General features: G+C 47.2%; 2 protein-coding genes across 3 annotated transcripts; one reads left to right on the forward strand and one right to left on the reverse strand.

Annotated features, from left to right (window-relative positions):
• Window positions 1–15: 15 nt before the first annotated feature.
• On the reverse strand, window positions 16–10,050 carry abcf2b (ATP-binding cassette, sub-family F (GCN20), member 2b). 2 transcript variants are annotated; one of them, XM_080019952.1, is made up of 15 exons: window positions 10,005–10,050; window positions 8,845–8,990; window positions 8,530–8,742; window positions 8,256–8,438; window positions 7,115–7,286; window positions 6,439–6,534; window positions 6,166–6,268; window positions 5,543–5,638; window positions 4,057–4,176; window positions 2,259–2,348; window positions 2,041–2,151; window positions 1,883–1,945; window positions 918–1,046; window positions 468–671; window positions 16–380 (listed from the first exon to the last, which is right to left on the reverse strand). In XM_080019952.1, exons 2-15 carry the CDS (start codon window positions 8,981–8,983, stop codon window positions 261–263), a joined length of 1,839 nt encoding a protein of 612 aa, XP_079876078.1. In that variant the 5' UTR covers window positions 8,984–8,990; window positions 10,005–10,050; the 3' UTR covers window positions 16–260. The 2 variants fall into 2 exon arrangements, with proteins under 2 accessions (XP_079876078.1, XP_079876079.1); XM_080019953.1 differs by having other exon boundaries at window positions 8,845–8,985; window positions 10,005–10,028.
• Window positions 10,051–14,993: 4,943 nt separating this feature from the next.
• chpf2 (chondroitin polymerizing factor 2) lies at window positions 14,994–23,136 on the forward strand. Its single transcript, XM_080019907.1, has 5 exons — window positions 14,994–15,150; window positions 16,391–16,835; window positions 19,392–19,956; window positions 20,757–20,939; window positions 21,853–23,136. Exons 2-5 carry the CDS (start codon window positions 16,567–16,569, stop codon window positions 23,125–23,127), a joined length of 2,292 nt encoding a protein of 763 aa, XP_079876033.1. The 5' UTR covers window positions 14,994–15,150; window positions 16,391–16,566; the 3' UTR covers window positions 23,128–23,136.

Genomic DNA, 23,136 nt, shown 5'->3' on the forward strand with positions numbered 1-23,136 from the left:
AAAAAAAACCTTTATTGCATTTACATCGTTAAATAAGGCAGAACCACTTTTATTTTCACAGGAAAAACAAAGTTCAACTTTTAAATATCCTAAAATGACCTAAAAGCTGCTGCATCTTCAGGTAAACAAACAAAACAAAGCGACGGCTCGTTGGAATGCAGCCAAAACACCGACGCGTCGGGAGAATCAGCCAATCAGGAACCAGGAGGGTTTACCCACCTGTGATGTCATATTGGGGGTGGGGGGGTTCTGCTGCTGCTTCAGATGTCGTGACCTTGCTGTTTGTCGATTTTGGACTTGAGGTGCTCCTTGTACGCCAGAATGTCCCTGTTCCACTTGGTTATGGTCTGTTTCTCACACACCCAGATCTCCTGGGCCACCTGGGGGAAGGGAGGGGGTCAGAGTGAGCACCAGACTGCCCTTGAGCAAGGCGCACACACACACACACACACACACACACACAGTACCTGCTGGATGAGCCTGAAGTCGTGGCTCACCAACATCATTCCTCCGTCAAACTCGTTGATGGCGTCGGCCAGAGCGTCGATGGTCTCGATGTCCAGGTGGTTGGTGGGCTCGTCCAGGAACAGCATGTGGGGGTTCTGCCAGGCCAGCCAGGCGAAGCACACGCGACACTTCTGGCCGTCAGACAGGTTCCTGATGGGGCTCACCTGCCGGGAACACAGACAGCTCCTCAAGTCCAAAACCGCTCAGACAGACCTGGAATCTAAAGCCAAAAGCTTCCTCGTCTGCGCCTCATTTAGGCCTGACGGGAGGTATTTGGAGGAGCAGGGTTTAGGGTTTGCTCCTCAAATATCAAAGTAACATGAAGACACGCCCCTTTCCTCCACCAGGGCCCAGAGCCCCCGCACGAGGTTTTTCCGCATTAAAAGTCCTCACATCCCCATCTGTCCTACCTGCTGCTTCCCCGTCAGGCCGTAGCGTCCGATGATCTTTCTCATCTCCTCCCTCTCCTTGATCTCAGGGTAGCACTTCATCATGTAGTCCAGAGGAGACAGGTCCAGCTCCAGCTGCTCCGTCAGGTGCTGAGGTGGTGCAGTAAAACAAAAAACAAACAAAAAAAAAAAAACATCTGGTTTGAAATCACCACAATCAAGAGGGAGTCCAACCAAACACCATCATCGTGTGATTGATTGTCCGAGCTCGTAGTGTTTCAGGAGAAGACCGGTGCCGTTCCTGAAACGATGAAGAGTCAGATACTGAAAGTAACAACTGGAGCCTCTGGTCGTCCTCCACCATGAGGAAGCAGCTGATGACTGACGGTGCTGCGGTGACTCATGGTGACTCATGGTGAGGTGGCACCAACAGGAAACCGACTTCAGGCTGTTTCACCGTGTGGTGACAACTGAGCGAGGAGGGGAAGGCCACGCCCTTCCTCCTTCCTCCTCTGAATCAAATTATATTTTTTGGAAGTACTTTCTCAGTAAAATCAACAACTTGGAGGTTTCTCAGATTGAGTTCATTCCAAATCCCAGAATTTTTAAGAATGTCTGAGACGTTCATTGAAGATGAATTTGTTCCAGACTGGGAAAGCAGAGACCGCGGTGACGGAGGAGCGGTCAACTCCTCCTGTCTGGTCTTTGTGCCAGATCAACCTGCTCCACCTGGAGGCCACACCCATTCCCCCAAAAGGTTGAAGTGAAGCCTCCACCGAGCCTCGAAGCCTCAATCATCTCTAATCCTCCGTCTGGAAATCAGACGTTTTTAAACTGATCAGATCCCAGTGAGGCCAGATCAAAGTGTCATTTTAACGAATTCGGCCTGAATCCGTCCGCAAAGCCCCCCCCCCCCTTAATGCGATGGAACACTGAAGGTGTAAAGGGTTCCTCCACCCGCTGGTCGGAGGGTTCAGCTCTCCTACCTGGTGGTAGCGGCCGATCTTGACGTGAGAGTGTTTACGGATCATGCCGTCGCTGGGCAGCAGCTGCGGAGGACAGACAGAAAGGGTTGAGACTCCTCTTCCCCCCCCCCAAAAAGGCGGGCGGTGCACTGGATCAGGTGGAGCACAGCGCCCCCTACCTCTCCCATGAGCAGCTTGAGCAGCGTGGACTTCCCCGCCCCATTAGGCCCCACCAGCGCCACCCGCGTGTCCAGGTCGATGCCGAACTCCAGGTCTCTGTAGATGTACGGCTGCAGGGGGACGACAAGTGCAGATGGTGAGACCCCGTGGTCGCCACGGCAACGTGGGTGACCCCCCCCCCCAAAAAAAAAAAAACCCTGCCCGGAAGTACACCCACCGCATTGTCGCTGTACTTGAAGCTGACATTCTGAACCATGATGACCGGTGGAGGAATCTTCCCGCACGGAGGAAAACAGAACGTCAGGGTCTGAGGGAAAGAGAAACAAGTTAAACAGACGACGTGAAAACAAATCCTGTTCCACCCAAAGATGTTAGAGAAGCTGCAACTAATAAAATGTGAATTGTGGGGTTGAGGCAAATTGTAGAAACACTTATTTTAAACAGTTTTTAAAGCTATTGAATACTTTTGTCTCAAAACTGGGTCACTTAAAAAAAAAAATAAAGACGATGCCGATGCCTCAGGTTTACTCACAATTGGGCGTTTAGCAATAGTTACTAAAATATACAGAACGTCTACTTCATCATACGAAATAGAGACATGACCGTGGTAACTCTTCTGACCTCGATAAATCGCCCGTTGTGTTTACATAAGAATGTCACCTACATTTCAGCCGACATGATGCCAGAATAAACAGCAGCTTATTGCGCGTAATCACCAGGTGTCATGACATCTGCATATATGTATGACCGTATATGTATGTGACAAATAAGTTTGTGAACTTGAGCTTTTCCCGAACCACCATAAGACTTGGGCGCAGCGCCTCAGCAAGAATCCTCTGAAATGGCCATCTCCTCCTCATCTTGTGGAGTTTTCACTGTGACCACCATCACAGTTCCTGACGGAGTTTTATCTACGCTAGAATCCACTGTGGAGGCTCTGCCGCCGTTACTCCTACAGATGCTGCGTTCAAGTCACGTGGGAATTTATGATCAAAACAACTTGCTGCTTTCTGCTGTTCGTAACAATCTTAAATATCAGTCGCTTCTCTACTAATATTTCAACTTATGGAAAATATATTTGGAAATGTCGTTGAACAAAAGTGCCAGAGAAATGTAATGTTGTACATTTCAAAGTGAATAAAAACACGTTATGGAAGGAATTATGTATCACAATCCACAAATACATATAATGCAATAAATACAAATGGGAAAAGATCAATGAATACTACAATCTACAAATCTGAATTATGGTAAAAAAAAAAAAAATTAATTCAGAAAAAATGTATTTCTTAATCCACAAATAAATAATGTATTACTTGGATTTTTTTTTTTTTTTTTTAACCATTTTACTTAATGAATGTAACCGAGCCAAAAGCACCGAAAAAACCAAACACAAATTATTTAAACAAAACTATGCTGAGACATGTTTTGCTGTCATTTCTGATCGCACTGCTTCTGTGTCGGAATCACTTTATTTATTGTTTTGGTTGTGTGGTTTTATTTTATTTAGGATATATTCATATTTTTTTCACATGACAATGTTTGAATATTCTTAAGAATTAAAAGTTCATTGCTATTTGAAAGGGTGTACTTGCATTATTATGCTATTATATTGTCATTATATCAGTGGCAAAAAAATTTAAATTAAAAATAATATAATTTATCGCGGGGCAATATATCGTCCAACAAAAGTAATTATCGTCCCAATGTTCGAAAAATAAAGTTTAGACTAAAAAATGAAAAGTAAATAAAAAAAAATAAATGCAAACCAGTTTCCCTTCTAACCATCTGAGTTTTTATTTTTAAACCTTCAATGCCAATAACTGGCTCCCTCCATAAGCATGTGTATTATTACACTACCACGAGGATTATACTCGGAGAGAGACATTAAACATAACACTGAAAATACAATTTGAATCAGTTATTTGTATGATAATTAGCAGTAAACTGTCAGTGCATTCTGCTCGTGTTAAAAGCTGTACGGAGATGGTGCGATTTTTGGGATCCGTCCTCACCTTGTCATTCACTACGCGCTCCGTCAGGCCCGAGGCCACCATCTTCTGCAGCGTCTTCTCTTTGCTCTGTGCCTGGCGGGCCAGCTTGGCGGAGCCGTGGCCAAACCTGGCGATGTAGTTCTGCAGGACGGGAAGGAGACCGTTCAGATGACACTAAAGCTTTCAAAAAGCTAATTAACACACCAATCAAAAGGGAAACTCATACATGAAAGTTTTTTTGGGGAGATTACGTATTTTCATCCTACCCAGATTCACACCAATTATATCCCTGCGTTTCCAGTACGGACATAGTGACGGTCTGCATGCTAACTGCGTTAGCTCAATGCATAGCTGCAGAGGGGATCAGCTAGCCTAGCTCCTGGGAACTTATGGAAATACACCTTCCAACCTCATTTAAGAGACATGTTTTGTGTAAAACTAAAAAGTGATCTTTGTTGAACCATTTAACATTTAAATTCACATGGCTACGCAAGTTGATGGAGTATCCCTTCAAGAATAACTTCTACAGATAAAGTTTTAGAACTGAATCAGAGTTTCCGTTAGAACAAACTGGGGACGGTCAACGTGTCCTGGAGGATTTCAACGGCCAAGACAAAAGGGAGGGACTCAGGTCTAATATTCTGTGTTAATGAGCTTAAATACATTTGATAAGCAAGTTTCATAGAGAATGACATCAAGAAATGTAGATGTATAATATTTTTTATTGAATATTCAAAATAAAATAAGCCCTGTCAGCTAACGCGTTTTAAAAATAAATAGAGATGAATATTACGACTTGAAATGAAATAATTTCCGTTCATGAACAATAATAAACAAGTGCAGTTGCTTTAACATTTCACCAAATTAAAATTGATCAGATCAAAAACAAAATAAAGCTGACGAATCAGTCTAAATAAGTAACGATGCCGTCAACGTTGACATCTTTCTGACGCTGCTCCATGTTTACAAGCTGTCCATCAAGGAGGGGGCGGGGCTTACTTCTATATCCACTAATCTCATTGGTCAGAGGTCAAAGGCTGGCTTTAGATCGTCCAAACCGATTGGCTTTCCACTGCGACTTACCCAACGCGGAAATGAACAGATCTGGAATTGTATTTTTTTTTTTCTAAACGATAGTAAGTTTTATTTTGACATAGAAGGAAAAAATATATGGCGCTAACTATCGTTATATCCACCCAGCACTAATTTAAATTGTGCTTAGAGGGAATTATTTTCACCCGACATTATGACGGAGAGATTAGAATATGTTCCCAGTGAAAACAGATAATGTCAACTCTGATCAGACCATCTATTCTCCCTTCTCTAAATGATTGTTTCTCTTATTTATTGTGTTAATATCTCATGAAAGCACCGATAGCCATCCCCAAAATATCAAACTAAGAAATATAGGTGGCGCTTGTCAAATTAAATAAATTGTGATGTCTGATGTAGTCATGGGTGTGGATGAGGTGGAGGATGCAGTACAGCGCCTCCACCTCACACCCACCTTCATGTGCGTAATCTGGTCCTGCTCCCAGTTGAAGCGCTTCATCTGGTTCTCTTCCAGCTCTTCTCTGGTCTTTATATACTGGTCGTAATTTCCCTGGGGACACAAATAGATCTGCACCGTCACCCCACAGCAGCAGACGACGCTACACAGCGCTAGAACATAATTAGCATCACTCACCACCTCCTTATACAGGTTTACTGCTGCCATCAGAACCTTCTACTTGAGATCTTTAAAATGACACTTTTGTAAAATTAACCAATCATGCAGTTGAAATGCATTTTTCCAATTATATTCAACAAAATATTTCAGTTTGAATACCACAAAAATAAATCAAAATAAACAACACTTTTCCTGCAATTAGGGCCTTAATTTTCACCAATTGATTTTCCACTTTTAATGGTGAACTTCAAGTTAGGGATGCACCAATTCGAGCATCATGTTCGATATTGTGCCGTTGTACGCACTGACTCCATGGTTATTGCAACTACAACCGTTAGTATTTGTATCATCCAGTACCCATAGATTGAGTACTCTACTTAAAATCTCTCTGCATGTTTCAACCCAGGCCTCAATAAAAACGCTGGTTACCACCATTCAAAAATGCTGTAGCACCAACTCACAGTGTAGTACTTCAGCTTCTTCTGATGGAGGTGGGTGATGTTGGTGCAGACGCCGTTCAGGAAGTCCTGCGAGTGGGAGATCAGCACCAGGATCCTCTTGAACCTTGGGACGAAGGCAGAGCACGGTGAGCAAGGCAGTGGTCTGACAACTAGAAGTCACTACATTCTGTAGCCCAAGTCTCCAAACAGCCCAAACTACTCTTGGGCTTTTAGTTGTCATCAACAAACAAGCAAGTTTAGAACATGACTCATTGGATTAAAACCGAGACTCACGACTTGAGCTCCTCTTCCAGCCACACGCAGGCGTCCAGGTCCAGGTGGTTGGTGGGTTCGTCCAGCAGCAACATGAACGGCTTGATGAACAAGGCTCTGGACACGGAAACAACACGGCTTCAGTCCGTGATCCTCCATCACCCTGATCTCGTTATCTGAGGTCTCCACACCGGGGAACCGCAGAAACCTCTCTGAATAAATCAATTACGGTTTAACACACGGCGGCTTCAATTTCTGCGGTTTCACCTTGATGCTCGACAGAAAATGTCTCACATCAGTTCTCTGTAGTGGGGGAGTACGGAGTAAGGTAACTTGTTGTTTTCCATTTATCCTTTTGGTTTTGGATGTTGTGTCTGGTGCCACAGATGTAACGTTCTCGACGTTCAATTAATTATCCATCCACAGAGTAAAATCCCATTAAGGCAGGGCGATACTGATAATTTTACAATTTTTGTGGATGATGACTATTGGTGCTTTCATAACATTGGCACAAAATAAATATTTGAGAAACAAACATTAGTAATGTCGATATTAGGATCATTGGTTGGAAGCTAGAACAGTCTATGAAATTCAGAAAACCACTAATTTACTGCAACGCTCCTTAAAGACAACATATATATTAGACATCATATGGCAAGATCTGTAGTTAATAGTCATGATAGCTTGTTTCCTGCACCTGGCCAGAGCGACTCTCATCCTCCAGCCTCCGCTGAAGTCCTTGAGCTTCTGCTGCTGCATGGCGGCGGTGAAGCCCAGACCGTGCAGGATGCGTGAGGCTCGGACCGCCGCCTTGTCGGCGTCCAGCTCCTCCAGACGCTCATACAGCTCCATCAGTTTCTCACATTCCGCTGGGGGGGGGGGGGGGGGGGTAAGAGAATGGGAACGGTTTTATTTTTGCAAGATACATTTACATATACAAAGAATTCCTTCTGGTGAGGTTTGGGGCACTTCGGTACGGACCATCAGCATTAAAAATAAAGCTAAATAAAGTTTTAGTACAAGAAACAATGAGGGGAAAAAAAAAAAAAAAAAGTCACATATACACAAATGACCAAAAAACCCCAACAAAATTGTGAGACATTTAACATATACAAATGCAATACTATGCACAGGATAAAATATTGTTATGGGATAGGTTTTAAATGAGAAATTATAATATGAATTATAACTATGTACGGCAATGTAAGGTTAATAAACGCCGTCTCAACAGGACGCATAAAACTGCTGAATAACAGTATGTCTGCGTGTATCTCAGCAATATCTCCGGTAATTCAACTCTTATATTGTTTTTAACAAATCAGTTACACCTTAAAAAGGACAGCTTTGCTATTTTTCCAACCCATCCCGATTTTACAACAAAATTTGTGGGTTTACATGACGGCTCTCCCATTGCCACGTAGAAATGCAGTTTTTTTGGGTGCGTCATGTTTAACGTCATGAGCACACCAGAAAAGGGGCGTGTCATGTTACAGTGTGATTGGGAACAAAACAGTAGAGGAGACAGCAACATTAAATGGTAAAACCGGGGGAGAAGAGGAAAAAAAATAAAAAATAAAAATAAAAGTATTTGGAGCCGTTCAAATGATTCGGACGTCTGTGAATGACCGAGCCCATTGACCCTATCCGTGCTGCCGGTGTGCACCGACCCATTAATGATTCCGGAAGGGGAAATTCGGAGGCCAATCCTCCGTTCTTAATTCTTACTCCCAGTTGTAATTAAATAAATAAACAAATAGATAGATAGATAAATAAATAAATAAATAAATAAAAGAGACTACGTCTGGGCTTTATCCTCCTCCACCCATTACATAACTCACAGTCTTCGTGAGCAAGTCTCTCCGCCTCCTTCTCCAGCATGATCCTCTCCTGGTCCACATCCATGACGCACTGCAGCGGCGTCTTCTCGCTGGGCGCCATTTCCCGGGTCAGATGGTAGATATCGATGTGCTCTGGAATGGGGATCTCACGCAGCCCGATGGCTGACAGCAGCATGGACTTCCCTGCCGGACAGAAGAAGGGAAAACTGTCTGGAAACCGGGCAAAATGAACCCAAACATGCATGTTACGCATTGAGGCTGACAGAGCCCTCACCTGTGCCGTTGAGGCCGATCAGGCCGTAGCGTCTGCCCGAGTTGAGCTCCAGGCTGGTGTCGGCCAGCAGCTCCTGGCCGTGGAAGGTGAGCGACAAGCTGCAGATGTGCACGTCGGTGCTGTTGGGGTGCGAGGCCAACACCCCGGTCACTGCGCGGGCCTCGGCCTTCTTCAGCTCAAACTCATCCAGCTCCTTGGTTAGGTTGGCCATCCCTGCCAAACAGAGTAAATATGTAATCCAGCACAATCTCAGATCCGACTCTAACGTGACTTATTTTTAATGCATTCAATAACCTTGTTCAAACTCTCTCTTACCATCGCTGTCTGCTCCATTCTGCTGTGTATCGTCGGCATCGCCCTCCCCGTTCACTTCGTCGGCCTTCTTGGTGCGCCCCCGGGACTTGGCGGCCTCCTTCTTCTTGGCCGCCTTCTTCTTGGCTAAATCGGATGGCATCGCTGTGCTGGGGTGTCCCCAAACCGTGCCGAGAAGAAAGGAGGGGTGGGGGTGGGGTGGGGTGGGGTGGGTGGGGAAAAAGGATTTCAATTCAAAGGTTGCTGCCACTTCATGCAATCCGCGTCGAACCGACCTGCATACTTGGGACCGGGTAGTGGGAAACTAAAGCACTCAGGATTGAAGATAAACAAGCGATTTGGATTGTAAGCCTACACTGCTAAGCAGCCATCAAGATTTGGGCTGTCACGATCATGACATTTTAGTTGACTTTTAATTATCATACAAATAATTGTGGGGTTTTTTTTAGTTTTTTTTTTAAATCTTTATCGTAAATTAAAAACACCATTGAAGATTGGAACAAGAGAGCACTGAGGATGCATCAGCTGGGGTGTTGGATTTGTGTTTATTGAGACATCTCTAACGTCCTTATCTAATAGGTGTGACAGCTCTAATCAGGATGATCTGTGTATGATACAGCAGCGGTGCTCGCTGTCAGCAGCAGGTGAAGCACCCCGCCGGCAACGTTCTTATATGGTTCGGCTTCTTATATTCTGAGGAGGTGAAATATGAATCACACTAATGTGCCGGGAGCTCAGGCGCTGCGCACCTGCAGCACGTTGCGGGAAGGACTGCCGGCTAGCCGGCTAGCCACCAACCAAGCTCCCGCTCTCACAGTGTCAGGCTGGGTGTCACCGAAAAACCAACTCATATTATTGAGAAAAAAAATACAATGGTCCCACGGATTTACTCACTGCGGGAAAACCAGTCATATAGTTCACAATTAGAGGCTCGACCGGCTAAGCTAAGCTAAGCTAAGCTAAGGTCCGTTAGCTTTCAATGCGCGGCTGGGCCGGCTAGGCTAACAGTGCTAGCCTTGCCGGCAGGCCTGTTATTGCGCCGCGAGGCCCGGTAACGGCGGCGTTTATGGCGGGTTAACCGGCCAACGGCTCCTTCTCCCGAAATCACCGCCATCTCTATTATTCCGGTGGCGCGAGAGGCGCTTCGTGCCGGTTCCGTTTACCTGCTTGGTCACAACTGTGCTCGCGCCGGTGTCTCGTGTCCGCCGCTCGCCGGGTGAATGTGGCCGAGGCGCCAGACAGACCATATATGGTCATGGGGGGGCGGGGAGCTCTAAGCCCCGCCCCTTATGACCGCATTTGGCGTCGAGGGGGCGGGGATATCCCCGAGGCCCCGCCCCTCCCGCACACTCCGCGTGGGTCTGCAGTGAAAGGCCGTGATGCGGCGTTCACGTCACGTGGGACATTGTGCCGCGAACCAGTTGCTTTTCCGTCGTGTTGACGCGGTTGGACTCGGCTGAACTCGTTCAATGCTGTTACATCTTTTTACATCTTTTAAAAGGCATCAAAATGCAAAAACAAAAATCACCACCAATCCTTTAAGTATTTACATTACTATTTAATGACAATGTAATATTGAAATAAAATGGGAAGCGGAGACTCTTTATGTGTATGTCAGCCTATGGGATGTATAAGGTTTACTTTGAAGCTGTTTTATCCGCTTTGTCCCAGGGTTTTTGAACTATCCTTTGCTTTGTTCGCGGGCTTGTACTTTTCTGCGATATGCAGCGTTCATGTCACAAGAGGGAGGTGGGAAATCCGAGCTTTCAACTTGGAAAAACCATCCAGGTCAGCTGGAAGCCCTTCATCATGAAATGGAAAACTACAAACAATTACTACTCAGCTCATACTTCATGTGCGCCAAATTAGTTAAGTATGTGTGTACAGTATGCACCACAGTATGTATGTACACTGTGCCAAAGAGTATGTTTTTAAAGAAGAAGAAACAGTCTTTATTTGTCACGCAACACACCACACTACAACACATGCTTGCACACACACACACACACACACACACACACACACACACACACACACACATGCACATGCACATGCACATGCTTGGATGGTGCTGGTGAAATGGTTCCTCTGCATGTAACCATCCTGGCTTGTCCTTCCTCCGGGGGCACAGCAGGAGCAGTGGGCAGCGTACGTGTCCATCGCTGGTCAGACAATGATTGGTGCATGTTTTTGGTGGAGGTTCTTACTGACGTGAGGTGGAGGAAACCCCATGTAAGCACGGGGAGAACATGCAAACTCCACATAGAAAGGCTCCTGTTTGGGAGATAACCCACCGAAGCACGGTGCCAACAGCGCCCCAGGCGGGAATCGAACCCCTTCTTGCTGTGGGGCAGCAGTGCAATGCACTGCGCCACCGTGCCACCGCGGTAAAGCTTACAACACAGTATGTATGTACAGTGTCCAACACAGTATGTATGTACAGTATGCTACACAGTATGTATGTACAGTTTGCATGTTTAGTATGAATGGACAGTATGCCACAGAGTATGTATGTACAGTGTGTACAGTATGTATGTACAGTGTATAACACTATATATGTACAATATACATCACAGTACTGTATGTATGTATGTATGTATGTATGTATGTATGTATGTACTGTATGTATGTATGTATGTATGTATGTATGTATGTATGTATGTATGTATGTATGTATGTACAGTGTTAAACACAGTATGTATGTACAGTATGCAACACAATATGTATAAACAGAATGTATGTACAGTATGCAACACAGTATGTATGTACAGTATGTATGTACAATATGAGACACAGTATGTATGTACAGTGTGCAACACAGTATGTATGTACAGTATGCAACAGTATATATGTACAGTGTATAAGACAGTATGAAATAATTATCTTGAGTGTGCAATGGGTAAATAAAGTAGTAGTAGTGAAATACCTTTTAGTATTGCTTTTAATAAATAACTAAAAATAATTAAAAAAAAATCAAATTATACAAAAATATCAACATATAAAAGGTAAAAGTCAAATGATGTTTCTGTCACTGGATTGTCAGGTTGTGACTGTTCTCTCTGTAGTCCGTCTGTGTTCTGTCCATAGTCTGTCTGTGTTCTGACTGTAGCTTGTCTGTAGTAGTGTGTGTTGTGTCTGTTGTAATGGAATACAATACCAAGATGAAACATGTTGAAACTGCTGAAACAGTTGCAACTGTCTGTGACCCAGTCACACAACTACACCCTCAGCACCTGTCTGTGTGACCTATGCGTACGACTACACCCTCAGCACCTGTCTGTGTAACCTATGCATACGACTACACCCTCAGCACCCGTCTGTGTGACCTATGCATACAACTACACCCTCAGCACCTGTCTGTGTGACCTATGCATACGACTACACCCTCAGCACCTGTCTGTGTGACCTATGCATACAACTACACCCTCAGCACCTGCCTGTGTGACCTATGCATACAACTACACCCTCAGCACCTGCCTGTGTGACCTATGCATACAACTAAAACAGCGAACCGAAACAGCCCTGTTGTCTGTGACAGAGGCCTTAAAAACTGCTAGAGCTGCTGCCAAATCCTCGGTTCTCATTCTGCTTGACTTATCAGCTGCTTTTGACACTGTCAATCATTGCATACTCCTGTCCATACTCTCAAGCATGGGCATAACGGGCAGTGCACTTTCCTGGTTCGAATTTTACCTCACTGGGCGCTCGTTCAGTGTGACATGGCGAGGCCAGCTGTCTGTGCCTCACCACCTCACCACAGGGGTGCCCCAAGGCTCGGTGCTAGGACCCCTCCTCTTTGCCATATACACCACCTCACTGGGCCCCATCATCCGCTCACATGGCTTTTCATATCACTGCTATGCGGATGATACTCAACTCTATCTGTCCTTCCCGCCCGACGACCCTACTATCTCGACGCGGATCTCGGATTGTCTCGCTGACATATCCACATGGATGAAGGATTATCATCTTCAACTAAATCTGGCGAAAACGGAACTGCTGGTCTTCCCGGCCAAACAAGGTATCTATCACAACATTGATATTAAAATCGACTCTATCTCTTGTTCCTACCAAGGCTGCAAGGAATCTTGGTGTCATTATTGATGACCAACTGACATTCTCGGACCATGTTGCCGCCGTCTCCCGATCCTGTCGCTTCGCACTACTCAACATCCGAAAAGTCAGGCCGTACCTGACCCAATATGCCACTCAACTGCTGGTACAAACCTTGGTGATGTCCCGCCTCGACTACTGCAACGCCCTCTTAACAGGCTTGCCGGCCTGTGCGGTGAAGCCACTTCAGATGATACAGAATGCGGCGGCGCGACTGGTGTTCAACCAGCCAAAGAGGGCACATGTCACTCCGCTGCTCATCGAGCTCCACTGGTTACCTGTAGCCGCCCGCATCAAGTTCAAGTCTCTGATGCTGGCCTACAGAGTGATTGCTGGGAATGCTCCCGCCTACTTCAATGCTCTTGTAAGAGCACATGTTGCCCCCCGGATGCTGCGCTCGTCAAATGAGCGTCGCCTGGCTCTGCCGGCCATACAGCCACGGCAATCCAGGCTATTCTCATTTGTAGTTCCACGTTGGTGGAACGAGCTGCCAAAAATGACCAGAGCAGGGACCTCCCTCTGTCTTTAAGAAGCACCTGAAGACCCAGCTCTTCAGTGAGTACCTCCTGTCCTAACCTACAATAGCACCACCTTGCAGTATTTATTGTTACATGAATGTTGTTGTTACACCAATCTCTGTTGCAATGTAGCTTGAATGTTATTCTCCCTTGTAAGTCGCTTTGGATAAAAGCGTCTGATAAATAACTAAATGTAAATGTAAATGTAAATGTAACTACACCCTCAGCACCTGTCTGTGTGACCTATGCATACAACTACACCCTCAGCACCTGCCTGTGTGACCTATGCATACAACTACACCCTCAGCACCTGTCTGTGTGACCTATGCATACAACTACACCCTCAGCACCTGTCTGTGTGACCTATGCATACAACTACACCCTCAGCACCTGTCTGTGTGACCTATGCATACAACTACACCCTCAGCACCTGCCTGTGTGACCTATGCATACAACTACACCCTCAGCACCTGTCTGTGTGACCTATGCATACAACTACACCCTCAGCACCTGTCTGTGTGACCTATGCATACAACTACACCCTCAGCACCTGTCTGTGTGACCTATGCATACAACTACACCCTCAGCACCTGCCTGTGTGACCTATGCATACAACTACACCCTCAGCACCTGTCTGTGTGACCTATGCATACAACTACACCCTCAGCACCTGTCTGTGTGACCTATGCATACAACTACACCCTCAGCACCTGTCTTTGCGACACCCTCACAGAGCGTGATGAGCCCCCCGAGGCGGCTGGCTCAGGGGTGATGCTCTTTGCTGTTCTGTGTGACCTGTGAAGGGCTCCTGCTGATCAGTCTTCTACACAAGGAACTCAGTTGTAGTATTTTCTGTTCAACCTGAACTGTCTCACCCCACGCAACTAACTGAGGGGCTAGAAGTTACACCGTGTTGGAAGTGTGTGTTGTGTCTGCAGTGTGTGTTGTGTCTGTTGTTTGTGTTGTGTTGAAGTGGGTGTTGTGTCTGTAGTGTGTGTTGAAGTGTATGTTTTGTCTGTAGTGTGTTGAAGTGTGTGTTGTGTTGTAGTGTAGTGTGTGCTGAAGTGTATGTTTTGTCTGTAGTGTGTTGAAGTGTGTGTTGTGTCTGTAGTGTATGTTGTGTTGAAGTGTGTGTTGTGTCTGTAGTGTGTGTTGTGTTGTAGTGTAGTGTGTGTCTGTAGTGTGTGTTGTGTTGTAGTGTAGTGTGTGTCTGTAGTGTGTGTTGTGTTGTAGTGTAGTGTGTGTTGAAGTGTGTTGTGTTGTAGTGTAGTGTGTGTCTGTAGTGTGTATCCATAGTGTGTGTCTGTAGTGTCTGTTGTGTCAGTAGTGTGTGTCTGTAGTGTCTGTTGTGTCAGTAGTGTGTGTCTGTAGTGTCTGTTGTGTCAGTAGTGTGTGTCTGCCGTGTCTGTTGTCCGCAGTGTGTGTCTGTAGTGTGTTGTGTCCGTAGTGTGTGTTGTGTCGTAGCACCCACACCCAGCTGATGGTGCAAACTGTTTCCTCTGAACTGCAGCGACACACACTCCGTCCTCACTTCATGGAGCTGAACGGGACGGCGGCGTCCGAGCGACGTGGACACCGACTATGGATCCGGAGATGACTTCACCCCGCGGATCGTGGAGGATTCACCGCCACCCGAGATGACTTCAGCCCGCGGATCGCGGAGGATTCACCGTACGAGGTGTGTGGAAGCTCCGGGGTGCCCTGGGGAACATGGACCGTTAGCATAGCTAGCACTAGCCCGCTGTGTGTGTGTGAGTGAGACTGTTAGCTTGTTGAGGCTAGCAGGCTAACTAGCCAAGCAGAGGATTCAGCGCAAAATGTGTAAATAAAGATGTTTTTTTTATGGCGGCACCCGGGTGACGAGACCCGGTCTCCAAGCCCGCTAACTGTTATCTAACACGGTGTTAATGACGGCTTATTACGTCGTTATTACTTTATTATTACTATTATATGAATTTACCCTACGGCGGATCAATAATGTACTATCTTATCAGTTGACAGACAGACAGACACAGACAGACAGACAGATAGATAGATAGGTAGGCAGATCTGTCTGTCTGTCTGTCTGTCCGTCCGTCCGTCCGTCCGTCTATCTATCTGTCTATCTCTCTATCTGTCTATTGATCTATCTGTGTCTGTCTGCCTATCTATATCTGTATATATAGATGGATGGGTGGGATAGATAGACAGATACAGTAGATAGATGACTATGACTAAACAATAGGCGATGATAATAATAATAATAATAACATTAATAATAATAATAATACAAATCAAAACTATTAAAGAATTGACAATATGCAATGAACATAAAAATGTAATACAAATAGAAGAAATGGAAATAAACAGAAGAAACAGAACAATAAACCTCTGTATCAACAATTCACATTCTGCCAAAAGTAAGAAGCTTTCCAGGTTTCCAAAATAAAAAGGTTGTGTTGTCTAATAGTAATGTTAAGAACGGTTAAAAGGACATAAGATAAACAGTGTTTTTACAGCCGATGCAGCATCATATCAACCCTGTCTCTATAGAGATCCTGTGTTCTTTACCCAAACATAGCAACTCATATAAAGAGAATAATGGGACCTGGAATTCAATGTATGTTTTAGTTGTGAAATGACTTTCCATTTATTTGTTGGTTTGTGTGTTAGTCACTGTCTACTGTAGCCAAGGCAGACGGACAGGCCGATAGACAGATAGATAGATAGATAGATAGATAGATAGACAGACAGACAGACAGACAGACAAACAGACAGAGACTTTCCATTTATTTGTTGATTTGTGCGTTGGTCACCGTCTACTGTAGCCAGGGCAGACAGATAGACAGATAGACAGATGGACGGACAGACAGACAGACTTTCCATTTTCCAAGCTCCTTTCTGTCTCATGTCTGATCACAAGTGTTTGTCTTGTGCAGAGGTCCAGTGGTCTGACACCCAGAAGATTCTCAGGGGCCCGGCCCGCAGCCCCTAGACCAGAGGGTCCACCTGGGGCCCGGCCCACAGCCCCTAGACCAGAGGGTCCTCCTGGGGCCCCGGCCCGCAGCCCCTAGACCAGAGGGTCCTCCTGGGGCCCCGCCCGCAGCCCCTAGACATGCGGCTCTCCTCCCTGGTAGCCTTGTTCCGGCCCGCCCTGCCCCTGATCCTGGGGCTGTCTCTGGGCTGCAGCCTGAGCCTGCTCATGGTCTCCTGGACGCAGGACGACACGGACGACGCCTGTGGGGATGAGCTGGGGAACGGCGGGCTCTTCCTGGGGAGAGGGGAGCGCGGAGATTTCAGGGACGGGGCGGGGAGCGAGGACTTTCAGCCCCGGATCGTACCCTACCACAAGGACCCCAACAAACCCCACAAGAAGGTCCTCAGGTGAGTGGCTCCTGAATACCCAGTGAGGGAATAAGGAGTGTCGCCAGGTCCAAGAGGTGAAACCTTGAACAGGGCACGTCGGCTTCATTTCAGTCCACTTTCCCAGACTTTCTGTGTACTCGGCCTTGCATATACTTCACACATTCTGTGTCAACAAAACAGATTTAGGGCGTAATTTATACTATGAAGTGCAATACGGTGGTAAAAATAGTGCTGAATCTCCTACTCGCTGTTCCGTGCAGATGAATGGCTTCTCAGTGAGCATGTGCACATCACCCAACTCTGCCTGAAATGTGAATAAGGCTCAGTATGCTTTCTGGAGGTACATGGCATCCCCGCTGCAGGGCTGGCCATCCAGGCAGACACCAAGAGCCCATAGGTGCCACGACACTGCTGAGAGCCGCACCACACACACACATGGAAACACACACACATCACACACACATGGAAACACACACATACATCACACACACATGGAAACACACGCACATCACACACACGGAAACACACACAGGTCACACACACAGAAATGCTCACACACCCGTTGCGTTCAACAAGAAAAAAAACGAATCCACACTTCTGAAAATGTTCCGCGTCCGACTTGACGTTTGCGCGTCGATTTTCCTGACCCCGCCCGTGATGTTTGTGTCAGAGCTTTAAGTTAGATCAAGGGGGCGTTTGTTGCAAGATCACCATGGCAACGTTTTTTTTTTGTTTTTTGTTTTTTTGTTTTTTCCAGGTTGCATATCCAAGGTTTTGGGTTCCTTCTCTGTGAGGTGTGCGGTTGTGTTCAATTCGCTCAGGAGATCGTCTCTCAGGGCACAGATTTAAACCCCCAATGTAGGCCAGCGACATGTGAAATGTATAAAGAAGCCTCAGTTGGGCCCATCAGAGCTGAAGAGACCATCGTCTGCTCACCCTTTTAATGAGATTACACGTAAACCTTCCAAAGCTGCTCTACGTGCATTTAGGCATCTGCAATGATGCAGTTATTACATGTCATCTGTGCATGTGCGTTGTGCATTTAGTGAACACCTGTTAGAACATCATATTAATATAACAACCTTCGCATCATCGACCTTTTATCTGGTTTTATTCATAAATGCACAAGATGTAATTATCTGCTCCCTCATGTCTGAAGTTGCTTTTTTAAGCAGATTATTTGCAGGAAAGGGCTCCATTTAATTAGCCGGGGATTTGAAGAACCCGTTCAATGGGTTTAAAGTCTTTCAGACAGACGACTGGGAACTGGACCAAATACTACACATCAATTTGAAACAACGGCCGTGTTTATGTTCACATTAATATCTCGGTGAGATATTCAAGTTTCCTCAGTATGAATTTGGGCCCCATTAGAATAGAAGGGATAAGCCCACGTCCTGGTTTATGAGATACTGGAGCACTGCCGAATCCCAGTTTACCACTGAACCGCCACCGGTTGAACATGTCAATCAGCTGTGAGAAGGACGGCGTGGCACCCGTCATCGTACCTTCAAGTTTGACAAAACGAGGGAGGTGAATAAACGAGTCACTGATGGTTCCTTTTAAAATGTGCCTCCTGACTAATCAAGCGCGTAACGGCAATATTAAAGTGGAAATCCATCAGATTGTTTCTGTTTGGTGGAGAATGCCCAAACCATTCAAACCTTTCTCCTTTTCCATATTTAATATACATGACATAGATAGTTGGTGCCTTGTGTACTTATTTTGTTATTAACATGGTGTAGCTGTTTACTTAGCAAATTAAAATGACATCTTGAAAAAATGATGTAAATAATCTTGCCATCCCTCCCTTAAAATAAAGAATTTACCTGGTTGGAGAAACATAAAATGATGTGTTACTTATTTGATTCATCGTTGAAGGGACCTTTTTCAGAAAAACTATACGCAGTAGTGGGGGCGTCCATTTTCCAAGGATCAGCGTCATTGAGAGCGTATCTTCCCTTCTATTGGTTGTCGGTCGTGGCTCCGCCCCCTGCAGCTGGATGAAGCCAAGCTCCGTTTGAGATGCATTGCAGCCTGTTGTTCGCAGCCTGTCGCTTTGCAGACTGCGCCCCGTTGCCAGCGCTGTGACCGCACCCTTACACTGCGAGTCCCAGAGTTCCATTTCAAACGGAGACTTTTTTTTCCCTGACATCATGCTTTCCCCTCGTCTTCGCTCTAAGACATTCACTTTCTCCAAAGTTTCCCTCCTTCTGATCCATTGGCAATGGGGATGTATTTTTTTATTTTTTTGCGAATGTGCATCCGTATCGACAGCGTAGCGACCACAGCTAGCTACGCCGCTTCATCTAATTCATCATGGCTGCCTTTCACTTATTGCGCGTGCCCGATCTTGGACCCCGCCACCAACAATGGAAACAGCAAATAGAGGAGCACATGAATAAAATAGAATACAGTGAATGGTAAAAGCTAAATAAAGTTTCAAAAATGGGATTTCTTAACAAAATGTGTTCGCGGATGACCTCTTTAAACCCATGTAATTGCATTCTCCCTTTGCATTGTTTTTTATAACCCTTGTATCTCTGTCTCCCTTCCTCCTCTTCCTCCCCTCAGAACCCGCTACATCCACACAGAGCTGGGCATCAGAGAGCGCCTCCTGGTGGGCGTGCTAACGTCGCGCGCCGCCCTCAACACGCTGGCCGTGGCGGTGAACCGCACGGTGGCGCACCGCTTCCACCGCACCTTCTTCTTCACGGGCCTGCGCAGCCCCAAGCTGCCCCACGGCATGACGGTCATCGCTCACGGCGACGACCGGCCCGTGTGGCTGATGTACGAGACGGTGCGCCACCTGCATCAGCACCACGGCTCTGACTACGACTGGTTCCTCCTGGCGCAGGACGACACCTACCTGCAGGCGGAGCGGCTGACCGAGCTGGTGGAGCACCTGAGCGCCGGCCAGGACCTGTACATGGGCCGGGCCGAGGAGTTCATCGGCGGCGAGGAGAAGGCGCGGTACTGCCACGGCGGCTACGGCTACCTGCTGTCCCGCAGCCTGCTGGGACGCCTGCAGCCGCACCTGGACACCTGCCGCAACGACATCCTGAGCGTGCGGCCCGACGAGTGGCTGGGACGCTGCATCATCGACTACCTGGGGCTGAGCTGCGTGGAGCTGCACCAGGTGAGGACTCCGCCCTCCACCGCTGGAGAGAATCACAACTCCAGAGAATCACAACTCCAGTCATTGAATTACTCATCGCTGCCCTTCATCCACACAGACAAAGTACATTGCGGTTTGGATTAAATGTCTGCGATCCACACAAACTGTTCTCAGTGTTAGCGTCGTTAAAATACCCTGTTCTGGGTATGAAAACAAATTGATACCCAGCGAAGCAGGACTAAAGGTGTGACAACACCAGCCATCTGGAACGCTCACACTTTGGTTTCTCACACTTGATCACTCATTTGTACCCTTGTGTATTTGTACCACAAGCTACTGGATTTACTCTCTATTGACCACTCAAAACAGACGTGAGCCAACCTGTCAACACGGCGTCCTGTAATCAGGGAGCAAAAGATGGAATTAATTATTAATTCAATGTAACTAAATAGTTTACAGCACCAGTTAGGAATTCATGGTTTGATATGATTTATGAGCGTGTTTTGGCCACAGATAACTCATTTGCAGGTACCATAAAAAAAGAAAATTGACCCTGGTTGTTGGCATGGTGATGTATGGCGATTGAATTCAGATGGGAGCTTTGTTCAGTGTGATGGATGATCAATTATAATTATAATTTATAATACATTTCTAATTAGATATTGTGATATTTTTGATATTGCGCAAAATTCCCTTCAATAATGAGAGCACATTCTTCAAGCCCTGATCCTAAATGTGTCTCCCTGGCAGACACTCTGCGACCTCATCGCTTCTGTCAGTTTTTGTTTCCTCCGTGTGTTGACGTACGTCTGGCCCCGCAGGACATGACGTACCGCTACTTTGAGCTCGGGAAAAATGCGGATCCGGAGCGCGAGGACAGCGAGCGGTTCAAGAGCGCCTTCACCGTGCACCCGGTGTCGGAGCCCAACCTGATGTACCGGCTGCACAAGCGCTTCAGCCAGATCGAGCTGGAGTGGACGTACCAGCAGATCGAGCAGCTGCAGGTAGAGCAGAGCGGCGGCCGGCCCTCCTCCTCGCCACGCCCGGCTCCTCCTCTGGAGCCCAGACATTCCAGACTAATCCAGTGTTTATAACGATGTCGAGGAGCCGAGGCGAGGGACGGCCCGTTCTGTCAGAGATGCTTTCAGGGTCGCTCCCTTCATCTAGGTTCCATCCGCCTGCGCAAAGGATTTTTTTTTTTCTAAACCGATGGAGTAGAAGTGAAAGCCTTGAGTTGCATTACAGAATCTTAAACTTTATTTCTACGCGTGTTGCTTTGTTGAATCAAACTAAGTTCTTTGTGTCTCACAAAACAGCACCTGCGTACGTGTATTAACATTAAAGGGAAACTGAGTTGTAGCTCCGCAGAGAAAGGGGAACAAAATATACAGAGTTGAACCACAATGAAAGTGCAAAACTGCTGTGAAAATGTCGTTCAAAGGGGAATGAAACGGTTTTAAGGGAACGAGCTGAAACCTGCAGATACTGTTACTGTGATGCTGAACCTTCTCAACGCGCTCACAAATACAAGCAGAGTTCTTTTACACTTTACCCCAGGCAGGCCATATTGACTAAATCTAATTTCACAATATCTTTCTATTTGTAAGTATCTCAATGAAGATTATTTGACAGTATTTTGGGGATGACTACCGGTGCTTTCGTAAGATAATTACACACAATAAATATTTGAGAAATGACCAATCACGGAGGGGCATCGATTAGAGCTCTATGAAGTTCAGAAAACTTTACTTTACAGTATTTAACTATATATATCCAGCCATATATATATAATATCACAGTATCAATATAGATTGATATTTACTCAATGCACATAATATTTTGCAGGGTTCCTTTTCAGTCGTGCAGTGGAGAATATCTATTTCTTCTGGTATTTAAGCTTGTGTTTCTAACTTCCAGATGCAGATAAACAACCTGAGTGTTTTGACTCCGGAGGGAAAAGCTGGCGCCACGTGGCCGATCGGCATCAACGCTCCCTTCAAGCCGCGGACCCGCTTCGAGGTGATCAACTGGGAGTACTTCACCGAGGAGCACATCTACTCGTGCGTGGACAGCGCCCCCAAGTGCGAGCTGCACGGCGCCGACCGGGCCGACGTCAGCGTGGTGCTGGAGATCGCCGTGGAGCAGCTCAACGAGCGCTACCAGCCCCAGCTGCGTTTCCGCAAGCGGCGGCTGCTGAACGGGTACCGGCGCTTCGACCCCACGCGCGGCATGGAGTACGTGCTGGACCTGGCCCTGGAGGCCTACACACAAAAGGGCCACACCCAGGTGATCGGCAAGAGGGTCAACCTGCTGCGGCCGCTCAGCGCCATCGAGATCATCCCAATGCCGTACGTGACGGAGGCCACGCGGGTGCAGATCATCCTGCCCGTCACGGCCCAGGACCAGGACTTTGTGGGGAACTTCCTGGACCTGTATGTGAGCAACGCGCTGGACGCCCGCGACAACGTGCTGCTCACCTTCCTGTTCATCTACGACCCCTTCGACGCGCAGCGGGTCAGCCAGGCCGACGTGTTCGCCGGCGTCAAGGCCATGATCGCCGAGGTGGAAAAGCGATACAGCGACGTGAAGATCCCGTGGATCAGCGTGAAGACGGAGGTGCCGTCGCAGGTCAAGCTGATGGACATCATCTCCAAGAAGCACCCGGTGGACACGCTCTTCTTCCTGGCCGGCGTGTGGACCGAGGTCAATGCCGACTTCCTGAACCGCTGCCGCATGAACGCCATCACCAACTGGCAAGTGTTCTTCCCCATCCACTTCCAGGAGTTCAGCCCGGCCGTGGGGGCCCGGGACCAGCAGCCCTCGGTGGCCCCGGGCCCCTTCGCCTCCGAGGCGCTGCGCGACGGCCGCTTCGACCGCCACGCCTTCGAAGAGGCCTGCTTCTACAACGCCGACTACATGAGCGCGCGGACCAAGATGGCCGCCGACATCCTGGACAATGAGGAGCTGCTGGAGAGCATGGATGTGTACGACATCTTCGTGCGCTACTCGGGGCTGCACGTGTTCCGTGCCGTGGAGCCGGCGCTGGTGCAGAAGTACGTGCGGCGCTCGTGCAACCCGCGCTTCAGCGAGGACGTGTACCACCGCTGCGTGCTGAGCAGCCTGGAGGGGCTGGCGTCGCGCTCCCACCTGGCCATGGCGCTGTTCGAGCAGGAGCAGGCCAACAGCACCTAGGGGCTCCTG

Source organism: Zeus faber (assembly GCF_960531495.2).
Source record: "Zeus faber genome assembly, chromosome: 19".
NCBI classification, from domain to species: Eukaryota; Metazoa; Chordata; class Actinopteri; order Zeiformes; family Zeidae; genus Zeus; species Zeus faber.

Bases quoted from the DNA above. Each gene is read 5' to 3' on its own strand.
- chpf2 (XM_080019907.1), top strand. From the start codon at position 16,567: ATGCGGCTCTCCTCCCTGGTAGCCTTGTTCCGGCCCGCCCTGCCCCTG. The intron at 16,836-19,391 runs GTGAGTGGCTCC...TCCTCCCCTCAG, and splicing joins CCCCACAAGAAGGTCCTCAG to AACCCGCTACATCCACACAG. The intron at 20,940-21,852 runs GTAGAGCAGAGC...TCTAACTTCCAG, and splicing joins AGCAGATCGAGCAGCTGCAG to ATGCAGATAAACAACCTGAG.
- abcf2b (XM_080019952.1), bottom strand. From the start codon at position 8,983: ATGCCATCCGATTTAGCCAAGAAGAAGGCGGCCAAGAAGAAGGAGGCC. The intron at 1,946-2,040 runs GTAGGGGGCGCT...TGTCCTCCGCAG, and splicing joins TCAAGCTGCTCATGGGAGAG to CTGCTGCCCAGCGACGGCAT. The intron at 672-917 runs GTAGGACAGATG...TGTTCCCGGCAG, and splicing joins GCCTGACGGGGAAGCAGCAG to GTGAGCCCCATCAGGAACCT.